Genomic DNA, 26,048 nt, shown 5'->3' with positions numbered 1-26,048 from the left:
GGGGCTCTAGGCGGGATGAATTGCCATTTTATCTTCTGGTATACTGCAAAGTCCAAGATATCTTGTTTGACATTTTCCTTTCTGAACAATTCGTACAATTCATTGAGCGTTTAGCTCCTACAAAGTTCGAACCGTTGTCCGAGTATATAATTACAGGACGCTTTCGACGTGAAATAAATCGTTTCAACATATTTAAAAATGTTTCCGAAAAAAGATCGATGAAAGAATGTTTTCAATGTTATTACGTACATCGATAAGCTCATCGCATTAGGCACTTAACGTAAACGCCTACGTTTGACGGTGAATTATATTGTCCCTACCTACCTCCTGTACCTGATTCGTAATAAGCAAATTACTTATTTTTATATAACTCAGAAACTAAGCTTTGAATAAAATTTTTAAAGAGAAAAAATCGTCTTAGAATTCGGTCAAGAACACATCATTCCAAGAACAAGTTGTTCCGCATCACCCTATATATATATATATATATATATATATATAAATATATATATATATAGGGTGAGGAAAAAGTCCCGAACCGGTAAAATATCTCGAAAACCAAGCGTTTTAGAAAAAAATGTTTCGAACAAAAATTGTATGATTTCCAAGGAGACATCTACAACAACATCATTTTGTTTACAGACCACCACTTTAGGCACCACGTTAGGCACCACTTTCGAAATATTCACTGATCATTACTTTTCTTAAATAGAAACCCTAATTTTTTATTACACCGCCTTTTTCTACCAATTAATTTGAACAACTTTTGTCTGAAACATTTTATTTGCCTAATATCTTTTTAGATATTTAAGGAAAACTTGACAACTTTTTCAATATTTAACTTACGATATCTAATCTAACGATAGCTAACACTATTTATCGGAAGAGAAAGTGGTACTAGACTTTTTTGCTCTATTTAGTCTCGAAAATATATTGTTACAATAGTGCCCTGACTTTTGTTAATTTGGTGATTTTGAAATTTCCAAAAGTCAGTAAGTTATTAAAAGTCAGAGCGTTGTTATAACAACATATTCTTGAGATTAAATAGAGCAAAAAAGTCTAGTACCACTTTTTCTTCCGACAAACAGTTAGCGAGATATCGCAAGTTAATGTTATTGAAAAAGTTATTGAAAAAGTTGTCAAATTTTCCTTAAATATCTCAAAAAATATTAAACAAATAAAAAAATATTTCAGACAAAAGTTGTTCAAATTAATTGGTAGAAAAAGGCGATGTAGTAAAAAATTAGGGTTTCTGTTTAAAAAAAGTAATGATCAGTGAATATTTCGAAAGTGGTGCCATCAAACAAAATGATGTAGTTGTTTTATGTCTCCCTTAAAATCATACAACTTTTGTTCGAAACATTTTTTTCTAAAACGTTTGGTTCTCGAGATATTTTACTGGTCCGGGACTTTTTCCTCATCCTGTATATATATATATATATATATTTTCTTTTTTCTAGGTATGGGTAGACGCTGCAACACAGGTATTTTTTTCTTTAGGACCAGGTTTTGGAGTGTTGCTAGCTTACGCAAGTTACAATAAGTATCATAATAATGTTTACAAGTAAGGATACAACATCTTATATAATTAAGGTGACCAGATTTTGCAGCCCTATATCTAGAATACTTTACTAATTTTGTAGAACAAAGGAGAAGTAAAACAATATTACTTAAAATATATTACACATACATATATGAAAAACATATTTTATTTATGCACATATAAAAATACTTAATACCAAACTTGTCCTTGTTGAGTTTAAAACTATATTAATATCAAATAAAATAAAATATTAATAACTTAACTACTCAAACAAATTTCTTTATGTGAAGATAATTTCAATGGTCAAGATAATTACTCACATAGCACGTAATATTACAGAAATATCATAGTTAGATTGCAATATATCATTAATATTACATATTATAATACAATATTACAGAAATATTACTAATATATTACGTTTATATATAATATTGAAATATTACAATAATAGTGAATAATATATTACGTTTATATGTAACATTAAAAGATTATTGTAATATTGTATTGCAATATACAGGGTGGGCCACCGAAAACGAAAGCGTGTTTTTTGGTATTTAACTTAATTAATTCGAAAAACGCTCAGACACGTCAACTTTAGTTTTAAGAGGGACATGTTAATTGGCTATTTTCGTTCACCCCGTTCAAACTTCGACCCCATAAGATAAATTAATTTCACCATAAAAATTTTAAATGGCAAGTGGTATCTAACAACATATCATTTGAAAGTACGTTAAATTCCCTTTACAATAATATTTTATTTTTTGAATTCCGGTCATTTTTTTCCGAGAAAATATGCTCCAAAGAAATAAAAAAATTACTAAACTAGCAACTTACGTGTCAATGTAGTAAATGTTAGAAATGACCACCACCAGTTTCCATATAATAATAAAGATTTTGGCCAAAACGTTGTCACACATTCTGGAACATTTGTAGAGTGATTTGATGGCATTCGTCGACGATACGTTGTCGTAAATCTGTTAACGAAGCTGGCTGAGATACGTAAATTTTACTCTTTAAGTGATCCCATAAAAGAAATCTAGCGGAGATAAATCTGGAGATCGTACGGGCCATTCAATAGAGCCTCTCCTTCCAATCCATTTACCTGGAAATCTTTGATCCAAATACCGTCGAACAGACAGTGCATAATGCGGGGGAGCTCCGTCTTGTTGGAGTACCAACTGATCTTCAAGGTAATGCTCATCATTCTCGATAATATCAGTTAACATTGGATCAATGATGTCTTCCAGTAATTCCAAATACATCTCTGCGGTCAAATTACTCGTACCAAGTAAAAATAAAGGACCAACGATTCAATTACCAAAAATACCAGCCCAAACATTTAATTTTTCTGGGTATGTACTTCGTAAAGTATCCTCGAATTAGAATCTGCCCAATAGCGACAATCATGGCGATTGACTATGTCATTTAGATAAAAAGTGCATTCATCGGAGAAACAGACATTGAAAAGGAAATTTGGATTATTAACCGCTCGTGCACTTATAATCTCACAAAATTCTAAACGACGATCAAAGTCGTCTTCATTGATTTGCTGTGACAATTGAATTTTGTATGGATGGAACTTGTGATGTTTTAAAATCCGTCGAATACTGGTCCGACTAATATCCGACAGTCAATTGCTTTGTACTCAACGTAGGATTGATAGCAAAGTGGCCTAGTATCGCCTTTTCCACCGCTTCATTTCTTACCAGGTTTTGAGCGTTTCGCTTTTTATTATATACAGAATCGAATTTCCTCACTAACTCCAAGACATACTTCCCGAAATTTCCTCACTAACTCCAAGACATACTTTCGATTAACATCGATTAGCTTATTTGCATGATGTTAGTTGAATAATTCGACTGTTCTATTAGCACATTCATTGTTACGAAAGAAAACTTCAATTAGTTCAATCCTCTCCGCAATCGAGTAAACCATTATTTAATTTGTAGAAGTAACGAAAACTACGAATGATGTGTTGCTTGTCGATACAAGCACAGACTGTCGTTATCCATTCATATTTAAGAGACACAAATGTTTTGTTTGCAAACAGGAAAAACATACAATGTCATTTCATTTGTATCATGCGTACATTTCTTTACGTACGGCATTTATAGTTCCACCAGCTAGTTGACACTAAGTTGCTAGTTTAGTAAATTTCTTATTTCTTTAGAGCATATTTTCTCGGGAAAAAATGATCGGAATTCAAAAAATAAAACATTATTGTAAAGGGAATTTAACGCGCTTTCAAATGATATGTTGCTAGATACCACTTGTCATTTAAAATTTTTATGGTGAAATTAATTTATCTTATGGGGTCGAAGTTTGGTGAACGAAAATAGCCAATTAACATGTCTTCCTTGAAACTAAAGTTGACGTGTCTGAGCGTTTTTCGAATTAATCAAGTTAAATACCAAAAAACACGCTTGTTACGTTTTCGGTGGCCCACTTTATATTCCATCTCAAATAGCAAGATGATGTTAAATGACGTTTTTGTTATGTTTTATGGACATTAGAAACGTCATTGAAACGTCATTTAATGTCACTTGCTACTTTAACTTAAACGTTATACATCGCATGAAGTATAAATAAAATATTTCGGGGATAATATAGGGCATCCCATTTTAAATGAATCAGGCAAAAATCTCGAAAAATATGAAAGAGTTTAAGAAACGTTTCAGACAAAAAAGAGTAAATAGAGTAAAAACATCTAACACTATTTTTTCTTTCAACAAATAGCAAGTTAACAAATATCGTAAGTTAAATATTGAAGAAGTTATCAAGTTTTCCTTAAATATTTCAAAAAATATTAGGAAATTAAAAAATGTTTCAAATCAAAGTTGTTCAAATTAATTCATAGAAAAAGAAGATAATAAAAGAATGAGATTTCTATTTAAGAAAAGTAATAATCAGTGAATATCTCGAAAATGGCATCATCTATAAATAAAATGATATGTAAACAAAATGATATGACCCCTTGAAACTATACTTTTGTCTAAAACATTTTTTTCTAAAATGTTTAGTTTTCGAGATATAACAGTTGTAAAATTTTAGAATAAAGGCAGAAAAGTCCGAACTAAAAGATGTGAATACATCACAGAAAACTGAATTGCTTACATCTTCAAGAAGTAAAAATGATTAATAAATATAACATTTCAACGATAACATTTCAAATCTAATATTAGATTAACTAATATAAAATTAACTTTTATGAAAGAAACATTCAAATATTGAATGTTTATACTCAATTATTCGAATTTACTCTCAAATATACACTCAAATTTGAGTGTTTTCTTCCGTAAAAGTATTCTATAACTTTACAGTATTACAATAATATTATTGTGATATATTACTATGACAATATTACTATGATATATTATCACAATATTACTGTAGTATATCACCATAATATTACTGTGATGTATTTCGGCGGAGATATTAATATTACTTTGATATCACTGTAATAATGTAGTATGTAATAATATTTCTACTATATTACGTTGTAATATTGCAATGGAGAAGTAATATTATTGTGATATTGCTGTAATATTATGTGCTATGTGGATACTCACATAGCACGTAATAGCAATATAATATTACTTTCCCATCGCACTATTATAACGTAATATAATAGAAATATTACTACATTATTATAATGATATCATTATTATAACGATATCATCAGTAATATTAAAATATCCGCCGAAATGCATCACAGTAATATTACGGTAATATACTACAGTAATATTGTAGTAATATGTCACAATACTGTAATATTACTGTAATATTGTGAAGTTATAGAATACTTTTATGGAAAAAAACACTCAACTATTGAGTGTTTACACTCAATTGTTCGAATTTACTCTCAAATGTGGGTTTCCATCTAAAAAAAAGTAATGATCAGTGAATATTTCGAAAGTAGTCCCAGGCCATTCGATTATTATATAATTATTATTATATAATAGATCCTTGAATTAGAATATGTTCCCCGCGTTTTAGATGAAAACTAACGACGGCATCGTGTTCAGCGGATCAAAATCCTTTGGAAATAATATGCTTTGTTTGTTCCCCAAATGGGGAACGATAGGCTAAAATCGGCCTTTTTTACTCATTGTTCTTTAGTTTGATCACATTTTATTCTCTAAAAGTTAATTATATGTATGTATAGCTATATATGTTTTTGTGATGTTACGAATATATTTTTTATTAATAATATTCAAACGTATATTGCAGTGCAGAGTGATTTATGTTTGAGTAATATTAATGAAAAATATATTCGTCTTATTACAAAACAATATATCCCTGAAATATTTTATTCATACTCCAATGCGATGTATAACGTTTAATGTAACAAATAACATTAAATGACATCTCAATGACATTTCTAACGTCCATAAGACATAATAAAAACGTCATTTTATCATCTTGCTACTTGGGATGAGATATGTTGCAATATAATATTACTATAATATTTTAATGTTATATATAAACATAATATATCAGTAACATTTTCGTAATATTATATTATAATATGTAATATTATTGGTATATTGCAATCTAACTATGGTATTTCTATAATATTATATTACGTACTATGTGGGTACGTTAAGAAAAATTCTTTAATCCAAAGGATAAAGATAAACTGGGCCAGCTTAACTGAATCCGTAGTCGGTTTAAATTAACATCCTGAATAACTTTTGAAAAACTTAGGGCAAAGGGTGGAAATTTAGAGTTATCCTGGAAAAAATGGGTCGTCTGGTCATCTTATCTATGTAGAGTGTTCAAAAACTTCTCGAAAAATGTAAATAAAAAGACAGCAAATTGAATTAAACCATTTATTTCTTAAATCTTTATTCCACGAACATGCCTGAAGTCTGAGCTATCATTTGCACTGTTATTCGGTTATCATTTTTCATTATAGTTTTCATAGCACAGATATTTTCTTTAGAAACTAAAATTGATGCTCTTCCACTGTCATGTTTAATGTTCTTTCAACTTTCATTAAAACGATTAATCTATTAATAAAGAATAGTTTTTTTAATGTATTGCCTCTATAATCATTTGTGATAGCCTTAATAATATCAGATTTTTCCTAACCCAACTTAACTAAGAATTTAATATTAGCGTACATTTCAAATTTAACTAAATTCACAAATGCAAGAGTAATTTCAAATTGACATAATATTACATATATCGTGCAACACTGTCCCAAATATCTGATAAAACAAGCCTTAACATGTAGTACGCTCGCATCAATTAATTATAAATATAGCATTCTACATTCTACTTCTAGATTACGAATAATAACCACTTTCCGGGAACTTTTTGAACAGTCATCGTATAACAAACATGACAATGTGTGATGTGTATACATTTAATATTAACATTTTCCACAGAGATGCTCTATTGACGAGTTTGATCAACAGCGCTACGTCTTTTATCGCTGGATTTGTCATATTTTCGGTGCTTGGTTACATGGCACATGCCAGTGGAAAATCCATTCAAGATGTCGCCACGGAAGGACCTGGATTGGTTTTCATCGTTTATCCTGCAGCCATCGCTACTATGCCTGGTTCAATGTTTTGGGCACTTATCTTTTTTATGATGTTATTGACCCTCGGTTTGGACAGCTCGGTATGATTTTACATTATGATTAATTTAAGATGAACATTTTGTCATTTAATATCTTCGCTATTATATGCCGTTATAATGATTTTCCGGTAAACAATTGTTTAGAGCGAAGCGCCACTATGACTTATTTCTGTTTACATTGAGATACATTGAGAGCTAAAAAACAGTTTCCCGTTGTATAAACAATTTTTTCGCTTAATATTTTTTAATTATGATTTTACTAATGTTCAAGTAATATGTACACAATAAAGTTGAGAATAGTTGAGAATCATTCTCTAATAGTATATCTTTAATAATATATCGACAAAATAGATTCATGAATGTAATAATTATTTTTCCATTACATACGTACAGCGATTGAGTTGTCTATAGAGCAATGGCGCTTCGCGTCCAGCTTAGCTGTAGTAAAAAGATTAAAAAACATTTATTACATTCATGCACGGTAGCTTACATAAAGTGTAAATCCAGAAAATCTAAAAATATATATCATATCAAAAAGTTATTCGTGAAAAAGTTTCATATATTCGAGGGGTCTTTCTAATTATTTCAATAAAAATTTGTTCCTGCCTCCCTTAAAAGGAGGTGGGGAATAACTTCGTAAATTTAAAGTTTACTTGTCTTTTCTCGTAAAAAATTTAAATATAATACTGGACAAAATAAAGTATAACATACTTCGTATTATAAGTCGGGAAAACGTTCAATTTAACATTTCTGAACGAATCATATATAAGAGAATCCGGAAAGCTAGGCTGAAGAGCAGTTTCGCACTACGTTGCCCTTTGATCCGAAAGATCAATAAGATCAAACGTCTGGAATTCGTCAAAAAGTAATATATTAATAAGCCTTGGACTTTTAAAGAAGGTAATTTTGAGTGACGAAAGTAAGTTTGACTTCTTACAACGGTTACAAACATCGACTGCGGGTTTAATTAAAGTTTGGCAAATAATTTTGGATAAAAATGTCCACAAGATGGTCAAGCACGGAGGAGTATTATGATGTTGAAATGTTTTGCATAGTCATATGTTGGAATGATCAATGATTAAGATCAATGGTATTATGACAATGGACATATACATATATACATATACATTGACATCTTCAACGAAAATTTGGCAGAATCTCTGTTAAAGATTGATCTGAAAAATGTCTTTATCTTCCAACAAACTGATCCAAAATATACCGCTCGTACAACTATTGACGTGATTTGAGGATTAAACTGCAGGATTGGATAGCGCCATATTCAAACTCAATTGAAAACTTGTGGTCCATTTTTAAACCAGAAAGTTGACAAGAGTGATGTAACGAACAAGACCAAGTTGTTCGAAACCTTGGAAGAAGCATGAGAAAACATCGACCATAGGCACATTTGAAATGTAGTCAAGAATAAGTCTCGAAATTTACAAGCGGTCATACATAAAATTTTAAATTAATATTTCGTACAGCCGCCTTTTGCTATTGCAGAAATATTAATTTTACATTTCATCTTTAATTTACTCTTTATTATTAATGCGTGTACTTTATTTTGTCCAAAGTAAATATAATAATAAATGTGATAGATTTAACTATTGAAAGATTTTTAATGCGTGTAATTTGGAATTATTTTCACTTAAAATTTAAAAGTAGACTAAAACTTTCTTTTTGTCCGAATACATTTCTTTTCTATCTGTCAATACTGCTAAGTTATTTACGCAAACATGAAAATGTTCGAAGTGCGTACTTTATTTTGTCCAATATGTAACATTTTATAAGAGGCTCTTTTTGAAATTATAAAGTTACCCCCCATCTTCTCTAAAAGAAAGTGGGGGCGAATTTTTTTTTACATGGAAAGACTTCCCAAATACATAACATTTTTTCATTAACAACTTTTTAATATGACAAATATTTTTAGAGTTTTTAGGTTGTCATACTTTACTTGAGTCATCTTATATATTTGTTGGAAGAATTTCTAGACATAAAAATATTGACAAAATTGTAGATTTTTCTAACCTAAACCTTTCTCTTTATTTTAATCTAAATCTAATCTAAATCTTATCTGTTTCTCCGTTTATACAAGATGTTCCAAAACAATTTTTACAGAGCTCGTGGAGACATAAACCGGATTAAGACAAACATAAAAGTCCGATCATTTTGCGATATTCGTAAGTTATCGGGTTATTAATTACAGAAATCTGACAAGCGCGTATTGAAATGGATGATTGGAGAAGCGTTGCAACCGTTCGAGCCATAGCGCGGCCCATTGATTTAGTAATTGTTGGCAGCGTGCGGCGAGACATAAGAGCGACGAGAATAGCGACGCATTGTCTTTCCCCTCGCCGTACACCAACAACAGCTGGATCGACTGAACCATGCTGTGGCCCGAGCGGCTGCAATGCTTCTCCAATCATCCATGTCAGCGCGTGCCCGCTCCTCAAATTTTTGTCATTAATAATTTAATAATTATCGTAAATATCGCACAAATAGTATGGGACTTTTAGGTTTACTCCAGTGCTGGGAATTAAGTGAGCAGCACGAGCCGATTTCAAAGGCAACGTCCACGCTTCCCCCACTACCTTTCGAAGCGCAGCGGCCGAGCCGCCGACGCGCGTGAAACGCTCTGCCTCAGGCAGAGTCTCATATACGATATAAGTTGGGATCGCACCCTCCGTCAAATTAAAATTAAAATATTTATTTATCCTAAAAAATAATTCTTACTCTCATTGGTGGTGAAATATTACGCTTTTATTTCTAATATAATAAATTCTCTTTAATAATAATATAGTTATGATAATAATTAAGAATATAATTATTAAAGTTTTGCCAATAAATTTCCACATCACCCATGAGGTACTATTGCGTTTTTTTAAGTGGTTTCCCCAGTAGGCCTACTCCACTAAAAATTAATGAAAATTAAATATATGGCTCAACAGGAAAGCGAAATGCTACATCGTGAGAAATATAAAAACGAAAGAGGAAGAATAAGTACAGAGCGCAAAATGGCCAATTTTTATAGAAATATTAATTGGATTTTCTTAAAAAAAAAACGCACCAACAATAATACCTCATGGGTGATGTGAAAATCTATTAATAAAACTTTAATAATTATATTCTTAATTATTGTCATCACTATATTATTATTAAAAAGAATTTATTATATTAGAAATAAAAGCGTAATATTTCATCATTAATGAGAGTAAGAATTATTTTTTAAGGATAAATAAATATTTTAATTTTGGTTTGACGGAGGGTATGATCTCATCTTATATCGTACATGAGACCGTTCCTGAGACAGAGCGTCTCACGCGCAATCGGCGGCTCGGCCGCCGCGCTTCGAGAGGTAGTAGGGGAAGTGCGGGCGTTGCCTTTGAAATCGGCTCGCACTGCTCACTTAATTCCCAGCACTGGTTTACTCTATGTCCCCTCCCACGAGCTCTGTAAAAATTGTTCTGAAACACCCTGTATTCAATTCAATCGTTCAATTGTTAAAGTTTCTTGTACATACAGGATATTGCACAATATTTTTAAACTAAATTATTTTTTTGTGACTTGATTATATTTTGAAATGTGTATAACGAAAAATTTATATGATTTTATAGTTTGGAGGTTCAGAGGCAATTATAACAGCACTCAGTGACGAGTTTCCAATAATTGGCAACAATCGTGAGATTTTTGTTGCATGCTTATTCACTCTATATTTTTTGGTTGGACTTGCTTCGTGTTCACAGGTAGATATTTCAAATATTTACTACAGATTTTTAACATAAGTAGTATAGAGGAGATTGGGACTAAATGGTTTTAGGAGTATATTGCTAATAATAATAATAATTGCAATATTGGAGGATCGAGAGATATTTTCGCGCATGCGCATTGAGCAACCTACAGTAGCCTCAATGCTTTATCTATTTTAGGGTATCGTTTATAGGGTATCGTTATCTATTTTAGAGTATTTATTTTTAGGTCTCTCGTCTGAAAAAAAGGAATATGAAAGAATTGTAGAGAGAAAGGAAAATTTCTGTGAAAGGAGCAGAATGATGTTCATGAATACTAATAAATATATTATTTTATTTTATAATGTCTATATCTCCGAACAGGCAAATAGCAATTGACAAACGGCCGGGTATTTTACACAGGTTCTCCTAAGAACCATTATGTTGCGCCTATAACGGTTATTGGTTATTGATTACGTCGAGTTGCTACGTCACTTCACACATGCATAGAAGAGCTCCTGTCGTGGAAAATATTTGTAAAATCAAACGAACTCACTCTGAGTGAAATTCGATTTGAATTATGTTCATAGTTTTGTCCGTATGAATAATGTAGTAGCACTTCCGTTACACGCATTTACCAACAGTTCAGAGTAGTTCCAAAAGCGAGAGAACGACGCTGCCTCTCTAGCGCCATCGGTCCCCGTGCGCTTCCGCGCCGGTCCGTCACGTCATTTGTTGAGAAAGTGAAACAAATCGTCCCAAAAAAAGGAAAAAGTTCCTTATAATAGGGTGGGTTCCTCTGCGGGAGGGAAAGATTAATACAGACAAAACCACAAACATAATTCAAATCAAACTTCACTCGGTGAGTTCGTTTAGTTTTACAATTATGCTCTGTGGTTTTATCCGTATGCGTATGGATAATATAGATGTTTAGAAAATAATTTGCGCCTTCCTAGTGGAAGAAAAAACCTTCTTCTTCGCGCACGCTGACCTATTTAATAAGAGCGTACCAATTAAAAAAATAATACTTTGTAGAGGCTGTTGTACAGAAGATAGGCCGTCAGGGAAAGGAAGATATACTGTCATTAAATATATAACATTGCTTTGTTACGTACTGGAGGAGGAACGTAACTGGACGCTTGCTTTCACAAGTTCCGACGTACTCGCAAGTCTGCGGTGCAGATCAAGGATCGAAATAACTCCTTTATCTGGCGCGGACGTACGTCGGTGGTCCTTTATTTAGGTCAGGGAACTGAATCCCTTTACTTGGGATAGGACCGTGAACGAGGGAAGGGAGAATTTTTCTTGAAAATAATTAGTAGAAAAACGTGATTACGTTATAATTACAAATTGTTCATTTTATTGGTAGCTATGCGAAAGTTCACAATAAAATAAAGTCCGTTGAAATTCGTAAAAGTTTATAATATGTACATATATAAAGGGTGTCTCAGAACTTTGGGACACGAGCTTCGTAGGGACATAGAGCTAAGTGAGAAGAACAAAAAAGTTCTCTACCATAATGTGAAAATTGTATGGTCAAAATGAACTCCTGAGTGAAGTTCGATCATAATTATGCGTATGCTTTCATCCGAGTAGATTACATGTAGTCATGTCACATGACTCCCGAAATGAACAAATATCTTCAAAGATGAGCGCCAAAACAAAACAATTTGGCGCCCCGCTCGGTGCCGCGCGCGGCGCTGTCCGCTGCGCGCGCACCCGTCTTCATGGTTCAAAGCTGTCACAAAACGAAGGTGGAAGGGAACGACGAACGAAGTTCCAAAGAAAGGGAGGGTGACTCTACTCGGACGAAAGCATATGCATAATTATGATCGAACTTCATTCAGGAGTTCGTTTTGATCATACAATTATGCTATGCGTTTCGTCCGAGTAGATTACATGTAGCTGTTCAAAGCCACGATTTGTGACCGTGAGATATTTCTTTTTTCCTTTTTGAAGAAAAGTCCTTACAGAGACCAAAAGAAAAAGGACGCTACGCATCTGTTAGATAGCAAAACGAAGTGAAATATGCATAGGTAAAATTATTAGCGTAACTCCTAGCATAATGCATTTAGAAAAGAAAAGGACTAAGCTCGCAGTTAATGATTCAAGATAATCGCTTCAGCCCCCTTAGTTGTGGGTAATAATGGTTGGTTGTAAAAAATTCGCTAAAATTGACGAAGTGGACGACTAGCCTGCCGCTTTTCGAATATCGTCAACAGAAATACCTTTTTGAAGCGTGGCCGAAGAGTTGGCGTGACGAGTAGAGTGAGTCGTAAAAATTGAGGTATCAACTCCTCTTTCAGACAGTGTTAGTCGCATCCAACGTTTGAGCGGATGCGGTACGGACGGGCTTCTTAAAGCTAAGAAATAAGGCCGAAGAGGATTCTGACGAAGAATTATGCGCTGTCTTACTAATATATAAATGCAATAAAAAAATTGACAAGGCAAGCTGATCATCAAAGTGATGGAAAAACTATGACCATTTGAGGCCGGTTCGAACCAGAGGTCTTTATACGATCAGGTACTTTAATAATAACGGTAGTTTCGAGGAATGAATATTACGTCGCTTAATTAACCCCAGAGCCTGTACATGCTGCACTGAAACTAAAATTTGCAAGGTGGCAAGTTTGCGCGTAAGAAGTTCTAAAGACAAGGCCAAAGAGAGGCCAAATATGACAGGCGTTGGATCCCATGTCAGTGCGTGCTTGGGTTTAGAAGGTTTTAAAACCGATACGCCTCTGAAAAACGCCGTACTCTGTCGTCTGAGCCAAGATTAACATTCATGATAAGCGAGAGCGCTGAGCGATACAATTTAGGGTTCCATAAGCGTTAACCTTACGAAGCTGCGAAGATAAGGAGGAGAGAACCAGTGTTATTGCCGGGCAAAACCAGTCAAGTTTATGCTGAGTGCAGAAATTCCACTACAATTGAATGAGCTTAGAATATTGCGATAGTGTCGAGGCCCCAAGCGATGCGAAGGCTGTCTCTAGGCGTCGTCCGGGAAACCTTTTCGGCTAAACGCTTTCCTAATAATTTTCCTATTACCAGGGAAATATTGTGCTCGATTGGGTGTGGAGTCCTGAAGGAAGAAAGTAATAAATTAGGGTGTGGCCGGAAGTGAGTGGGATCTGATGTACATAATTGGTGAAAGAGGGGAAACCAAGGTTGAGCTGGCTATCGGAGTACAACTAGAATGCCCTCCGCCCGTCTACGATCTTCGCAAACTTCTAGTAATAAGTACGAAAGGAGGAAAGGCGTAAAATTAGAATTCCCCCCAGTCTAAAGTAAAAGCGTCGACTGCAAAACAAAGGAATCCGGGAGCCACGAGGCAAAGGTATTACCTTTTGCATTGTTATGAGTGGAGAATAAATCAATGTCGAATGGTCCGAAACGTTTCTTAATCTTTGCTAAAAGGGAGGAAGTAAGCTCCCCTTCGGTGCCTATGGACACCGAGCGACACTTTATGTCCGCCACAATGTTGTCAACAGAGCAGATATAAGAAGCAAAGATATATAGGTCACGTGCCGGTCATACCATTGCCGGATTGACTTGGCGAATGCTGAGAGATGACTCACAGAGATCTGAGAGCATACTCCCAGCCTTTAATTCTAGAAGATTTATATGCTCTTTGCGTTCCAAGTATGACCACCAATCGTGAGTTTTATTCGTGCAGATAGGTGTATCCCAACCTGTGAGGGAGACATCTGAAAAAATTTCCATATAGAATGCCTATTAAACTAGCAAATTTCGAATTTTGCAGGAACGTTTCTTGGAATATTTCTCAAGGCGTTCCAAAATGGCTAAACGTTTATCCTCAGATAATGTTATATTCAGAGTAGATGAATTCAACAAGAATCCCAGAAATCTTTGTTCTCGCGCCGGGAGAAGTTTACTCAATTTTTGGGGGAGGAGGGGAAATTAATAACAAAACTGAAACTTGAATAAATCCAGAGTGGTGTCTATACTGATAGAAAAATATAATTGAATTAACTATAATCTCACTATATTTTATAGTTCATTTTGGCGTCAGCCATATTTTTATAGTTCGTGGAACTATAAATATGATATTTCGAACTATAATTTTGTTACTATATCATTATAGTTCCAAATATCATATACCTTTCTCTCAGTGTATGTTGGCAGAGCATTATTCCTACGAGTCCCCGAAAAGCAGAAAGTCATCAAGGTGGATAACCGACGATAAACCTCGTTCGCTTAGGTGAACTGCGATAGGTCGTAATATTTTTGTAAAATTATACGGAGCTGTGGCGAGGCCGAAAGGTAATACACAGAACTCAAAAAGGCGTTCCTGGAAAAAGAAACGAAGATATTTGCAATAATCTGCATGAATTGGCACTAGAAATTTAGAATCTCCTAAATCTAATGTTGCCATAAAACAATTTTGAGATAGTAGATGGGTAGCAGTCCCGAGATCCTCCATCTTAAAATGAGGTGGAAGAATCTATCTGTTGAGGATTTTCAGATTCATAATGAATCTTTTTTTTTCCCGTTATAAAGGTGGTTTCGGCGATGGAGCTCTTGTACTTAGATGAAGCACTTTATTTCCTTTACACACAGCGTCTGTTCTAATGGACTCAACCAAAGTTCCCGCCAATATGCAGGGGGCAGGGGAAAGGAGTTATAAGAAAAGGTATTTTATAGCCTGAAACTGCGCTTAAAACGTCAGAGTCGTTAGTGAGACCAGATCTCGAAAATTTGAGCAAGCCTGCCCGCAATGCTTACCTCTATATGCGAGGGCGCTGGCTCCTGATCTGAGAGCTCGACCGATGTCTCGTCGACTAAGGTATAACCCTTGCCTGGCGACAAGACGCTGATTTATTGGCAAAGGTTCTCGTATTTCCCTATGATAAGGGTTTATGAGCAAAGGAAGATCGGCTCTTATTTGCAGTATTCGCTTTCGCAGGCGTCTGCACTAAAGTAGTAAAGCTGCGAACTAACTTGTCCGCTGCTGCTATGTTTTTCATTTTTGCTTAAATATTGTTCACCAAAAAGCTGATTGTCAATAGGCGATGCATCAAGAACGTTTCTAGCGGATGAAGTTAACATAGGCATAATCAGACCACGTCTAACCTTAGATGTATGATGCTGGACCTAAGAGATTAAGCGGCCAGCATCGCTTGCAGTTTCAAAATACGTTTGCTTGCGCTGCAATTACGGCTTCAATAATACTTTGAATAACGACTTTAAATGTGGAACGTTTCACGATTTTGCGTGTCATCCTTGCGCAGGGGCTATGCCAATCTTCCCTGTATCGTTATAATTTTAGTATATGTGTTGCCGAAGCAAGTACTGATAAACATCTCACCTAACCACTATAAAGGTGGAGGACCTTGTCGCATTAGCTCATGGACTGACAGACCTGGGGCCACATCATCCGGATCGCCCTTCAATAAAACTCTCTTACACGCAGCAACTTCGTCTTGCTGAGGTGTGACGTTGTGTCCGGAAGAGAGGATTTCGCAAAAGTAACAGAAGGATGAGCTATCTCTTCCGTTTCCTCTTACTGGTCAGTCGCTGAACATATTATTGCGAGTGAACATAGAGCCAGAGAAACGTTATTCTCAACGAGAATGAGATAGGCGGCTCTGGGCATGCCTCGAAAGACAGCCTCGCTATGAGAGAATCTAGTGGGCAAGACCAAACTCTAGGTAATAGTTTGCAGTCCAGAAATGATGTCACTGGGCCTGCCTCGAAGGACAACCTTGCTATGAAAGAATCTAGCGGACAAGATCAAACTCTAGGTAATGGTTCGCAGTCCAGAAATGATGTCACTGGACCTGCCTCGAAGGACAGCCTCAAGACATTAACTCAGGCTCACCTCCAGGATTAGAGCTTTCCGTGTTCCCAAGCGGAGGATCTGGTTCTGCCGTACAGGCTTCCTGACCGTCCGCACTGATGGAGAGGTTATGTTCGACACGATCGGCCTCCTGCCGATCCGTGCGGGTTGACCCCGAGTACATGAGTAAATTGAGAAGAGCATCCAGCTTCTTCTCCAAGGAAATTGTCAACGAACGTTCTGATGAACGAGAATGGACACTAGAAGAGCAGTGTCGTTGTCCGCGGGATTCGTCACGCGGACACTTCGATCTGGAGGTTATATTACCTCTATATCCGTGTCCGGAGAACGTTCGCCAGAATATCCTGAAGGAAAAAAGTAATAGATTAGTGTGACCGGAAGCAAGACCGTTTCCGGGACTTTGAATGAGAGTGCTTTCCCATAATTTGAAGAAAGGAAACACTCGATGCTATTATTCGGGAGAACAAGCAACACAATGAAGACGGGTGCGCGCGCAGCGGACAGCGCCGCGCGCGGCACCGAGCGCGGGGCGCCAAATTGTTTTGTTTTGGCGCTCATCTTTGAAGATGTTTTTCATTTCGAGAGTCATGTGACATGACTACATGTAATTTACTCGGACGAAACGCATAGCATAATCGTAATAGTTTTTTTAGTAATAACCGCGTAAAGTTTGGAGTTTTCCACGTCCATCGCGGCCTATAGACGCTCCGCGGCAAGCTGTGTGCGTAAGGGCTGAGCGATAACGCGTCTCGCGCTGACTGTCATGATGGCGTCTTGGCGTTTTAACGTCGCGCGACGGTCAGCGAGCCACGTTATCGTTTAGCCCCTACGCACACAGCTTGCCGCGGAGTGTCTATAGGCTGCGCTGGACGTGGAAAACGCCAAACTTTGCGCTGTTATAATTAAAAAACTATTACGATTTTCATATTATGGCAAAGGACTTTTTTGTTCCTCTCACTTAGCTCTATATCCCTACGGAGCCCGTGTGCCAAAGTTCTGAGATACCCTGTATATATCTGTAACACTATACAGGGTGTTCCATTTTAATGTCCCATCCCAAATAACTCTTCAGTATTGAAGTTTCAAAGAAAATGATTCCAATAAAAGTAGTGGGAATTTAAGTGAGCTACCCTATGATGACATTGATTTTGACCTTGACTTCTATTTTCAAGGTCATTTGAAGGTCAACTTGCGTTTTTTAAATGGGAACCCTTATTTTTTATTACACTGTTCTTTTTTTACTAGTTAATTTGAACAACTTTTGTCTAAAATATTTTTTATTTGTCTAATATTTTTTTAAATATTTGAAGAAAACTTGATAACTTTTTCAATATTTAATTTACGATATCTCGCTAATTAATTGTCGGAAAAAAAGTGGTACTAGACTTTCTTGCTTTATTTAGTTTCAAGAATATATTGTTACAATAGCGCCCTGATTTTTGTTCATTTGATGATTTTGAAATTTTCAAAAATCAGTAAGTTAACAAAGTGCTATTGTAACAATTCTTGAGATTAAGTAAAGCAAGAAAGTCTTGTACCATTTTTCCTTCCGACAAATAGTTAGCAAGATATCGTAAGTTAAATATTGAAGAATTTATCAAGTTTTCCTCAAATATCTCAAAAAATATTAGACAAATAAAAAATGGTTTAGACAAAAGTTGTTCAAATTAACTAGTAGAAAAAAACAGTGTAATAAAAAATAAGGATTCCCATTTAAAAAACGCAAGTTAACCTTCAAATGACCTTGATAATAGAGGTCCAGATCAAAGCCAAAGTCATCATAAAGTAGCACACTTAAATCCCCACAATTTTTATTCAGATCATTTTCCTTGAATATTGAAACTTCAATACTGAAGAATTATTTAGGGTGAGACATTAAAATGGGACATCCTGTATATAGTCGCCTATTCTACTTGATATGCAACATGTTCTTTTCGAGTAACAATTATTTACCTTAACTTAATAATAAACTTATAACATTATAACACAACAGATACACTTTCAGCAATTACAAAGAATGAATTCTTGAAAATATTTTATTTAAAAAAAATGAATAACGTTAATAGAAATATTCTTACTTTAACATTTTTGTATAAGATATTTTTCGTGCGATATCTCGTATAGTTTCGAAAAATAGGCGGAAGTCTCAATATATTCGACGGAATCTTCGATTCCATGCTTTCAAACCGTTTTTAGCAGCAATTGAAATTTTTTAAATTAATGACTTTATGCGGTATGGATCCATAACAATTCATGCCAAGTTTCATTAAAATCAGGATTTTTACACATAATTACGCACAATTAATACACAATAAATAATTTGTTATATATGAGAGATATAAAGTGTGAATTTTGAAAATAATTTTTTTCTTAAAAAATGAATAAACATAATTAAATAGAAATATTTTTTTGTAAAACTTTTGTATAAAACATTTTTAATATTTCATTTAGTATAGATTAAAAGAAATATAAGCTTCTATATTTTTGAAAAGTGGTTTTTTCATCTCTTGAAACGGTTTCTAGCAGCAACTGAATATTTCTAAATTTATTTATTTATCTAACTTACAGTTATATTAAGATTGATTAAAATCTGAATTTCTTAATTCGTGATATAATATATCAATATGAATAATACAAGTTAAATTAGATATTTATAATATATATAATATCAGAAAACTACATTATATTTAAACTTCTTTTATTAAAAACCTTTTACAAGATGGTCACGTTCCTGTATGTTCATATTTTAGTCCATAATGAAATAAAATATACGTTATATAGGTTCATAATAATATATAAACTATAAATAAATTGAGATTGTTTATATCATATTTGTACAGTCAATTACAATATTTAATTATTTAAGAAATTATAACTTCGAAATTTTGATATGGAGTATCTTTCCTTCAAATATGGGCCCCAAATTCTTTTACATCAGAAAACTTTAACTTTCTTTAAATTTCCTGACTTAATTTTATCGTGTTTAAATCACGATATAATTTGATCTAAAATAATCATAATATTTATTAAGATTATATTTAGATAATATTTTTTGTGTTATTTGTTTTATACAGGGTGTCCCATTTTAATGTCCCACCCTAAACAATTCTTCAGTATTGAAGTTTCAATATTCAAGGAAAATGATCTGAATAAAAATTGTAGGAATTTAAGTGAGCTACCTTATGATGATCTTGGCTTTGACCTTGGCTTGACCTCTATTTTCAAGATCATTTGAAGGTTAACTTGCATTTTTTATATAGGAATCCTTATTTTTTATTACACTGTTTTTTTATTAGTTAATTTGAACAACTTTTGTCTGAACCATTTTTTTATTTGTCTAATATTTTTTGAGATATTTGAGGAAAACTTGATAACTTTTCCAATATTTAACTTACGATATCTCGCTAACTATTTGTCGAAAGAAAAGATGGTACTAGACTTTCTTGCTTTATTTAGTCTGAAGAATTGTTACAATAACGCCCTGATTTTTGTTAATTTGATGATTTTGAAATTTCCAAAAATCAGTAAGTTAACAAAAGTCAAGCTATTGGCGCTATTGTAACAATATATTCTTGAGACTAAATAAAGCAAAAAAGTCTAGTACCACTTTTTCTTCCGACAAATAGTTAGCGAGATATCGTAAGTTAAATATTGAAAAAGTTATCAAGTTTTCCTCAAATACCTCAAAAATATTAGACAAATAAAAAATGTTTTAGACAAAAGTTGTTCAAATTAACTAGTAGATAAAACAGTATAATAAAAAATAAGGGCTCCCATTTGAAAAACGCAAGTTGACCTTCAAATGACCTTGAAAATAGAGGTCAAGGTCAAAGTCAAGGTCATCATAAGGTAGCTCACTTAAATCCCTACAACTTTATTCAGATTATTTTCCTTGAAACTTCAATACTGAAGAGTTATTTGGGATGGGACATTAAAATGAGACACTCTGTATAGTAAATTCATATACTATATATATGTGCGTATACTTTACATTATAAAATTTACATTATAAAATAAATGATGCTGCTTTTTAATATATAGGGCGGGTTTTACTTTTTCCACTTGTTGGATCGATATGCGGCTGGATACTCTATGTTGTTCGCCGTTCTCGCGGAAACAATTGCCGTTAGTTGGATTTATGGAACGGATCGATTTTGCGCCGATATCAAAGATATGATCGGCTTTTCACCTGGTATCTATTGGCGGGTATGCTGGAAAGTTATAGCACCTCTATTTCTTATGGTACGTTGTAATAAAAGAGTAGAAAGAGTTTATTAAAAACTGGTATTTCCGGTTATTTATATATTTTATATGTTATATATTGCATATGGTATTTCACAAAAGACCATTATTATTTCAAAAATAAAAAATAAATTTGACATTTGTAATCATTTTTATATAACAGTATATTTGTTATATTTCTATTTTTTTCATTTACTACAGTTCATCATCGTCTACGGTCTAATGGGTTATGAACCTTTAACATATGAAGACTACGTTTATCCGGTCTGGGCAAACATATTGGGTTGGTTGATAGCATGCTCTTCTATCATCATGATTCCAGGTATGGCAATTTACAAAATCATGAAAACACCTGGATCCATTATTCAAGTAAGTTCCATTTAAAATATTTATGATAATCAATATTTCTTTCATTTAAAGCTTCTTTAATTTAAAAGTTTAACAATTAAGAATTAATTTGAGGGTTAATTTAAGGAATCAAGAATAGACAAGGGAGAAAACTATTCCATATAGCACATAATATAGCACAGAAATATCATAGATTACAATACATCAGTAATATTACATATTGTAATGCAATATTACATATTATGATACAATATTACAGAAACATTACTGATATATTACATTTATATATAATGTTGAAATATTACAGTAATAATACTGATATATTACTGTTGATATTGTTGTGTCCACACCTTTGGGGAACGTATTGTTCCCACGCTCTTGGGAGAAGACGCTCTGTGAAAAAGGCATATAGAGAGTGTTTGACAGCTGTTATCGTTGTCAAGGAATTTGTTTACTAACAACTGGAATAATAAGAGAGTCGCTCTAGTCCTGTCACAGCGTACGGACGTAAAGCGAATTCGTGCGATTATTTTGGAATTGATTAAGATCCGTTTTTCTAGGCTAAATAAAGCTTTTCTCGTTTAGTATATCCCGAGTTATTTCTTTCACGCGCGGGCACAACAATATATAGCATTAAAATATTACAATAATATTGTATTGCAATATATCTCATCCCAAATAGCAAGATGATGTCAAATGACGTTTTTATTATGTTTTATGGACATTAGAAACGTCATTAAGACGTCATTTAATGTCACTTGAAACGTTCTACAACGAAGTATGAATAAAATATTTCAGCAATAAAAATATTGTTTTGTAGTAAGACGAATATATTTTTTATTAATACTATTCAAACATAAATATATAGATACTGTGCACTACAATATATAATACGTTTGGATATTATTAATGAAAAATATATTTGTAACATCATAAAATTATACATAGGTATACACACATATAATTAATTTTCATGGAATAAAACGTGATTAAAGTAAATTTATCATGCATATAGTTTTCGAGTAGGTACGATTGTATGCAATATTGGCAATATTGGCAAAATAAATTTATCATAATATGGAATTTTATAGGCTTTTGCACTAATGTTTCGACATTAACTATGATTCTATAAATCTATTTTGCTTTGCTATAATTATTCCAAGATGTGATTCGCACGGTGTGTTTCTTGTAAAACAATAAAGATTTCAACGATAACATTTTAAATCTAATATTAGATTAACTAATATAAAATTAACTCTTATGGAAAAAAACATTCAAATATTGAGTGTTTACATTCAATTGTTCGAATTTACTTTCAGATATGGGTATGTACACTCAAATTTGAGTGCATATACATATTTTATTTTGATGTGTCATATCCGATTTCGGACGTTGGCGATTTTTCACACATACACATGTTGTGCACCTAGATTCTCACATAGTACGTAATATCGCAAAAATATCACAGCAATATCAATTTTTTATTGCAATATTACAATGGAATATAACAGAAATATTGCTGGAATATTATTGAGATATCACAGAAATATTTAAATGTCCGCGGCAAATGCATCATAGTAATATGATAGTGAAAATCACAATTATATTACTGTAATGTATTTGTAGTACTTATGCAATATTTATATAGTATATAATATTACACACACATATATGAATAATTTAAATATTTTTATTATGTTTTATTGTTTTATGTTGTTTTTATTTTTTTGTATTGTTAAATATTGTACAGAATAATGTTATGGACATTGCAACATACGGTCTTAGGTATTGCCACAAATACTAGAAAATATCGTTATTACCAATCAATAATATCGTTACGAACTAAAAATAAGTAATAAGTAATAAGATGAATACAAAATAAAATTAAAAATATAAAGCAGCGTAAGATGTTAAATATCCTAAACCAAATCATATTGAATTTCTCAAACAGCACAAAATCTTCAAAGTATATCCTGAGAAACGCCTTAGAGACATTCTTAGGACGTAGGGACGTCCTCGGGATATCTTCAGGATGTCCTTTGGAGATCTGTGCTGTATGGGTTATAGTAGCTAACTGTTGCTCAAGTAATATGTGCCTTAAGCCCATATAGCACAGGCCCAGATAGCTAAACCTGCGTGAGCAGATTTCGAACAAAGCCTGCTTTCATCATTTGATGGCAAATAGGCAACAAATTTGATACAGGATCTGTTATATCAAATCGTGCTACCAAACTACGATCAAATATACGGCAGATTCTGCTGCAGGATGTTTGATGGCAGATTTGCAGCAAAAACCGTGCAAGGCTTGCAGTAATCTGATAGCAGAAACCGAGCAAACTCTGCGCGCAAATCCTGCGCGTAGTTTGGCAACAGGATTTGCTCAAGTTTTGCTGCAAATCTGCCGTCAAAGCATGTCAGCAGACTTTGTCGCCAAAATACAAGCTGAATGCGGACACAGATGGCTATGGGGTTGATGTGGGTTTCGCATCAAATTTGCTGCCAATTTGCACGCAGTCTGCGATCAATTTGCTTGCTTTCAAAAACTCCCTAAATGCTAGGGACGTTCTAAGAATTTCTAAATGTCCGCATAAGTTCCAGGACATTCCAAAGACGTTCTAAGAACTTACGCGGACATTTAGAAGTCCTCGGAATGTCCCTAAAACATCTTCGAAATACCTGTGCTATATGAGAGGATACATATGATTTTATAATGCTAAGAATACATTTTTTATTAATGTTACTTACCATATTCATAATGCGGAATAATGTACACAACTTACTGATATTGATAAAAAATGTTTTTATAATATTGAAAAACAATACATTACCTCAAACATATTTTATATTCTGATACAATTTATAATATTCCAAGAAGCAAGATGACTTCAAACGCAATAATAACGTTTTAATGATGTCTCTAATGTCTCTAAAAAATTGATATTTCATTTGATGTCACTTTCCGATTTAAAATATGATATATTGCAAACGTATAATTATAATATTGCAAAAATAAAAGTAATATTTCAATGATGTAAGTATGTAATATTTCAATAATATTTCTGTAATATTTTAATGAAATATATGAAAGTGTAATATTTCAGTAATATTTCTGTAATGTTTCACTGTAATATGTAATATTACCATTAATATTACAATATCACTGCAATATTTCTATAATATTATGTGCTATGTGGGTTATCCACATGTATACGGGACCTACAGTTTAACGCCGAATCCGGACGGCAATATTAGGGAAATTTACTAGACAGGATACTCTCGGTGGTTTGCCATTGCCTTCCGAGAGGAGAACGATCGTATTAGATGATTACATAAGTTCGTGCCCGATTTAAAGATGCCCGATTTAAAGATAAACTTCAGTAGGTTAAATTTGAAAGAATACAGTTTTATTAATCAATTATATAGTCTCCATTTTTCTCTACAATTGTTTTCCAACGATCTACAAGCTTGTCGATTCCATTTTTGAAGAAAGAGCTTGGTTTTCCTTAAAAAAAAGTTTGCGAGGTGTCACAAACAGCAGAACAGATCACCAGTGTGTTTCGTTAACCTTTCCAATTGATACACAGCCTGCAGCGCTCCGTTACGGTGAAGAACGAAATCCCAATGACGCGCCAACTTTAAGGTCATTCTACAATGAGGTTGTAGTAGTATGCAGTAGGCAAATTGACCAATCACAGTCGATTATTCTTCGATCGTAAAGAGAACAATCGATCGTGATTGGTCAATTTGCCTACTGTATACTACTACAACCTCATTGTAGAATGACCTTTAAATTTCGACGTGTAATTTAACATAGCTGTATCTCGGAAACCAGTAATAAATGACACCATGTTTATATAACATTTTTGCCTTATATTACCTCATTCTATACCCCCACGAAATATTGACCTTTCCTCTCGGGACATCCTATATATCTTTTAATTTTGTTCTACAAGTCAAGTTCTAATAGTCTCTAAATATAGCAAATTTTATTAGAATTAAAGAAAGTGATTGTGAATGTTTCTTATTAATGATTTGCACAAGAGGGAGAATAAGATATAAAAACATGCTAAATAAAGTTATATGTTACAGAAATTTAAAATTCTGACGACTCCATGGCGGGACACACAACATCAAAGAAATGATTTATCTTCAGTAGCAAATGGTGCAATTCGACGAAGTTTTATAGCTGAGCAAGATTTTGAAATCACCAAAGATCATGAGTTATCAAAGGAACAGACGGAGGTAATGATTCAACCTAGACAAAGCGTAAAGGGATGTGATCCTCCCCCTGAATTAGTCTAGGACAGTACAATTGTGATTTTGCACGGTGCACGGTTTCAAGTGTATCTTTGCTAAAGTATAATCACCGAGCAAAATCCTATAACAATGTATAATATTCACTAATTATAATAGACAAGTATACATTTTTTGTACAGATTATATTCGGATGCATTCCTAATATAATTTTTCAACACCAGCTTGATCAACAAAATCTCCTCTTTGAACACAATCGAAGCTTATTAATTGACATTTGTACTTTTTCTTTTATGAATGAAGACGACTTCTGTATTTTTTATTTTTATTGTGATAAAAACTACTACATAGGTATACATCGAAAATTTAGAAAAGAAAAGAGATATTATCGTAACAACGTAACATCTTTGGCTTTGCTTTCCTTCAAACAAGTCTAATGGAACCTCTCACCATAATTCCGAATGCTGTAAATATAACTACGCGCGTTGTGAAATACGATATGTGAAATACGAAACTTTCTCATATA

At 33.5% G+C, this 26,048-nt stretch overlaps 1 protein-coding gene and 1 non-coding gene across 4 annotated transcripts in view; one reads left to right on the top strand and one right to left on the bottom strand.

The window, feature by feature from the left end:
- Positions 1–25,745, top strand: part of DAT (Sodium-dependent dopamine transporter) — a 95,154-nt gene extending 69,409 nt beyond the window's left edge. For all 3 annotated transcript variants that reach the window (XM_025303220.1, XM_011152030.3, XM_025303221.1), the window contains 6 exons: positions 1,461–1,564; positions 6,940–7,177; positions 10,747–10,875; positions 20,720–20,920; positions 21,122–21,289; positions 25,358–25,745. In XM_025303220.1, coding sequence (XP_025159005.1) covers positions 1,461–1,564; positions 6,940–7,177; positions 10,747–10,875; positions 20,720–20,920; positions 21,122–21,289; positions 25,358–25,570 — 1,053 coding nt within the window. In that variant the 3' untranslated portion in view covers positions 25,571–25,745. The remainder of the gene's footprint in view (positions 1–1,460; positions 1,565–6,939; positions 7,178–10,746; positions 10,876–20,719; positions 20,921–21,121; positions 21,290–25,357) is intronic.
- LOC112589524 (U6 spliceosomal RNA) lies at positions 16,065–16,171 on the bottom strand. The gene has a single exon (XR_003113607.1). It is a non-coding gene; the product is annotated as a U6 spliceosomal RNA (small nuclear RNA).
- Positions 25,746–26,048: the final 303 nt, after the last annotated feature.

The sequence above is a fragment of the Harpegnathos saltator genome, unplaced genomic scaffold, assembly GCF_003227715.2.
Source record: "Harpegnathos saltator strain DR-91 unplaced genomic scaffold, Hsal_v8.6 scaffold538, whole genome shotgun sequence".
Lineage (NCBI taxonomy): Eukaryota > Metazoa > Arthropoda > Insecta > Hymenoptera > Formicidae > Harpegnathos > Harpegnathos saltator.
Note: the sequence above shows the minus strand (reverse complement) of the source record. Positions and strands in the feature narration are given on the sequence as shown.